The sequence below is a fragment of the Egretta garzetta genome, unplaced genomic scaffold (assembly GCF_000687185.1).
Source record: "Egretta garzetta isolate BGI_Z169 unplaced genomic scaffold, ASM68718v1 scaffold219, whole genome shotgun sequence".
In the NCBI taxonomy this organism is placed as follows: Eukaryota; Metazoa; Chordata; class Aves; order Pelecaniformes; family Ardeidae; genus Egretta; species Egretta garzetta.
In genome coordinates this window covers 136,864-140,987 of record NW_009260671.1, presented here as the reverse complement: position 1 = coordinate 140,987, position 4,124 = coordinate 136,864, and the positions used below count along the sequence as shown (strand labels likewise).

Sequence of the window (4,124 nt, the reverse complement as noted above, 5' to 3'; positions counted from 1 at the left end):
CCTTTTCACCCCACCCCTCTTACCCTGCACCCCCCAATCCGCACCCTGCACCCTGCACCGCTCACCCTGCACCCCTCACCCCGCACCCTGCACCCCTCACCCCGCACCCTGCACCCCGCACGCTTCAGTCCACACCCTGCACCCTTGCACCCTGCACCCTGGTCCGGGGTCAGGCAAACCTGGTGCCTGCCAAAGCCAGAGCAGAGCTGGGGGCTGAGTGGGTGGAAGCTGGGCACAGCTGGGAGGGGCTGGGGTGGGAGCCAAGGGGCAGGGACGGGCTCCCCAGAGAAGGTGACCCAGGGGTGCCCCATCTCCAGGCACCAGCTGAGTAGGGGCCACCCCACAACAGAGCTTGGCCCGCCTGCGGCTGTCCCCGCACTGCTTGGGGGTGCATGTGCAGAGGGGTAAACACGTGCTTCCCAAAGGCTGGGTGTCTTTGGGGTGAGTCACTGGCGTAAGCCAAGCTGCAGCCCCCCCATCACAGCTGCTTCCCCACCCTGGCACTGCCCAGCCTTTGCTGAAAACAAGGCTCAAGCCTTGGGTGCCATGCTGGGGACCAGTGTCCCTGAGTGACAGCAATGCACGGGCGGGTGCTGGGAGTTGGCACAGTGGCAGGACAGCACCCCAGCTACCTGCCAACCCCAGCGGGGGCACGGCCTGGGTGCATCTAGGGGATAGGACCCCTGCCCCCCACACCGATTGAGGTGCCTCCTGCCCTTGACTGGGTCCCCTCCATGGGCTGGGTGCGGCAGTGGGGTTTTGGGTTTCCATCAGTGCTTGTTCCCAGCAGGATCCTGTGTCTTCCCAGCAATGGGTGTGTGGCCTTAGGAGGGACGTGGCAGCCTATGAGCGCTGTGTGGGGCCCAGGTGCTTGGTGCCAGCTGGACGCCCAGCTCCTGAGTCACCAGTGTGGGCACTCTGTTAGTTGGAGACACCGTCCGTGTCCTGGGGACTGGAAACTGGTGGCCCTGTTGCCCCTGACCCTGGGACCTGCCGTGCCGGGAGCTCACGACAGCTCTGGATTTATGCTCCCAGCCCCCAGCACCTGCCTCTCCTCCCCACAAAAGGGAACGAGCACCCCCACCGCCTGGCACCCCGCAAGCGGACAGCTGGAGGGTCTCCATGTCAACCACAGCAAAACACAGGGCCAGCGCCCCGCCGAGACGGGACCAGGCTGCGAGCAGGCACCCAGCACCCCAGCCTGGAGCTGGGCTGTGCACCTCCCCTGCCTGGCACTCCCGTGCTGAAGGGACATGGGTGCCAAGCAGCCATCCCCCTGCTCCTCCTGCCAGCATCACCCCCCACTGCTGCAGGCAGCCAGCTCAGGGCTGGGTGCTGCTGGGTGGTCCCCAGGCCATGCCCGGGGGACATCTGGGGATATTTGCAGCACGGGTGCCAGGACCCCATGCCCCCCCCCCCCCCCCCCCCCCCCCAGCCGGGGGCTGCCCGGAGCAGGTGGCTACCCAGCAGACGTGGGTGCCCAGGGCAGACGGGTGCCAGGGGCAGTGGGTGCAGGAACGGGGGGGGCCTGGATCTGGGGTGGCTGGAGCAGGGGGTGAGTGGCAGGGCCTGGTGTGGCCCTTGCCCAGTCCTGCAGGCGCGAGCAAAGGGCAGCGCCTTGGCATGCCACAGCTATTCCTGGAGCAGCGGGTCTTCCAGAAAAACCTCCCACCGGCTTTTTCCGGGTGGGCTCTGATTCACCCCTGGCTGGATGCCGGGAGCTGCGCAGCACCTGCCACAGCCGCCCCCCACCCCGGCACCATGCTTCTGGGAAGGCACTGCCCCCATCCCTCTCTGCCCCACGGACCCCCCGGTGCAGCACGGAGCCCCAGGCAGCCCCCCCAAAACCAACACTGTCTCCTCCTTGGGGTGCTTGCACCCTGCTGCTCGGCTCACATGTGTGCCCAGGGGTGCCTGGCCGGGGCAGGACCGGTGCGGGACAGGGCACCGTGCCCCTTCCCACATCCCCTGGCAGCCCAGGCTGGGGTGCCCCTGCACTGGGAATCGTTCCCTGGGGATGTGCAGCCAGAGCTGAGCCCTGCTAGAAGGGGTTAACAGAGAGACGGCCGGGACAGAGCCTGCAGTCACAGCTGGAGCTGCAGGCAGTGCCAGCCCCTTCTCCTGCTGCCTGCCAGGCTGCCTGGACCCCTCTCCCTACCGGCCCTGCCAGGATGAATGCAGGGATGGCACGAATCGAGGCGGTGCCCCCCCCCGCCCTCCCAGCCCACGTGTCTGAGCATGGGAAAGTGAAATCACTGCCCGGGCATTGCTGGTGGCGGGGCCAATGGCCACCGTGCCTTACGTGAGCCGCCAGTGATGCAGCGGGTAACCACTACCTCATCTCACTGGCATGGGTGATGCTATCAAGGCCTGTGGGAGGGCAGACAGGCACCCCAGCCAGCATCCTCCTGGACCACGAGGGTGGCCAGTCATCCCTACACCCACGTGGACTGTGAGAGCAGCTGGGCACCCCCAGCATCCCCACGGTCACTGGGGCAGGTGAATGTCCCCATGGACCACGAGGGCAGGTGAACATTCTTAGCCTGCCCCTGGGCTGTGGGGACGGTTGAACACCCCCAGCATCCCCACAGATCGCAGGCCTATCTGGAGATGAGTGATGGGGATGGGTACATGCCTCGAGCATCTGCACAGACATGGAGGTAGCCGGTCTCCTCCAGCAATTATGTGGCCCCAGGGGCAACAGGTCACCCCAGCATCCTCGTGGACCATGGAGGCAGCAGCTCACTCCGAGGACCTACACAGACCCAGGGGGGCAAGCAAACCCCCCCCAGCATCCGTACATGTTATGGGGGATAGCTGGACACCCCCAGCATCCACACATGCCATGGGGCAGCCAGGGACCTCCAGCATCCCCGTGCCACTTGGAGACAGACCATTGTCCCCAGCATCCCCATCACCTGGGGACACAGGGATGGGACAATAGCACGCGCCCTGGGCCCGTCAGCGCCGGGGAATGGGCCGTACGGTCCTTCCCTCTTAGGGTAAAGGCGCCTGGGAGGCTCATGGCTGTAAAAGGAGCGGGATGGAGGGAGACGGCCGAGGGCCAGGAGGGAGGGAAATGGACACCCTCATTGCTTCATTCCCATCCCTCCGCTCACCCCTGAGCTGGGGCCAGGCATGAGGGGGGCACGGGTGCCCTGGTGGCAGGGTACGGGGCTGAGGAGGGGCTGGCACCCTGTCCCCGCATCCTACCCTGCTCCAAGCCCTGAGATTCCCACAGCCTAGAGATGCTGTGCCTGGCTCCCCGGGCAGCTTAAATCCTGGGGGAGCAGTGGGGAGGGAGGGTCAGGGAGGAGGGACGGCTGTGGGATGCAGCTGGCTTCGCTCACAGGGATGTCATGACCGGGGGGAGTTGTTTGACATTCCAGCTCCCGACGCCTTCCCGGCAGCAGCCTCATCCCAGGGCCTGGCGGGAGCTGGGGCTGGGCCAGCGCGGGGGCCGCTTCCCAGGCTCCGCCAGTCTGGGTCAGCTTGGCCTGGGATGGAGCCCAGGAGAGGCTGAGCAGGGCTGGGCAGGACAGGAGGCATCCCTGCTCCGCTGCTCTCTGCAGCCTCCTCGCTTTTCACAGCCCCTGGGGCTTCAGCTGCACCAAGTGCTTGGGGGCCAACATCCCCAGGTCCTGCTCCTCGCCCCCCCTGCTTCCCATGCTGCTGGGCCCCGCATGCAGACGGGGCTTTCCTAAGAGGCTGCAGAAAGTCCGAGACGTCCGTCTCTGCCAGACATGGGGCCCCGCTCGCCCAGAGCCATCCCGGAAGGCTGTCACAGCAGCTGAGGAAGGGCCACTTCAAACAGTTTGCCTGAGAGCGGGGTCAGGAGGATGCTCCTGGTTAACCCCTCTGAGCCGCTTCCCCTCCTAGCAGCAGTGCCCAAGAGTGCATTTCCCCTTCCCCAGGACACCCCAACCCTGCACCTCCCTGCTCTGTGGGATGGGGACAAGGGCTCACCAGGTCTTGGGGGGGGGAGGGGTGTGCATCGCTGCAGACCTACCTGAAGCACCAGGGCAGGGTGCCGAGCACTGCTGGATGTGTCGCCCTTGGGGTGCCCATCCTCCCCGCACCCCAGCCAGTGGGGCAGCGGGATGGGCCATGGGAAGGGACGGCGG

The 4,124-nt window shown here is 66.5% G+C and overlaps 2 protein-coding genes across 2 annotated transcripts in view; one reads left to right on the top strand and one right to left on the bottom strand.

The window, feature by feature from the left end:
* The window catches only part of LOC104132415 (aspartyl aminopeptidase), a 6,071-nt gene extending 4,947 nt beyond the window's left edge, over positions 1-1,124 (bottom strand). Inside the window, exon 1 of the mRNA XM_035901119.1 lies at positions 1,095-1,124. Coding sequence (XP_035757012.1) covers positions 1,095-1,124 — 30 coding nt within the window. The remainder of the gene's footprint in view (positions 1-1,094) is intronic.
* Positions 1,125-1,253: 129 nt separating this feature from the next.
* DES (desmin) overlaps positions 1,254-4,124 on the top strand; it is a 15,835-nt gene continuing 12,964 nt past the window's right edge. Inside the window, exons 1-2 of the mRNA XM_035901118.1 lie at positions 1,254-1,257; positions 1,590-1,674. Of these exons, the coding sequence (XP_035757011.1) occupies positions 1,254-1,257; positions 1,590-1,674 (89 nt within the window). The remainder of the gene's footprint in view (positions 1,258-1,589; positions 1,675-4,124) is intronic.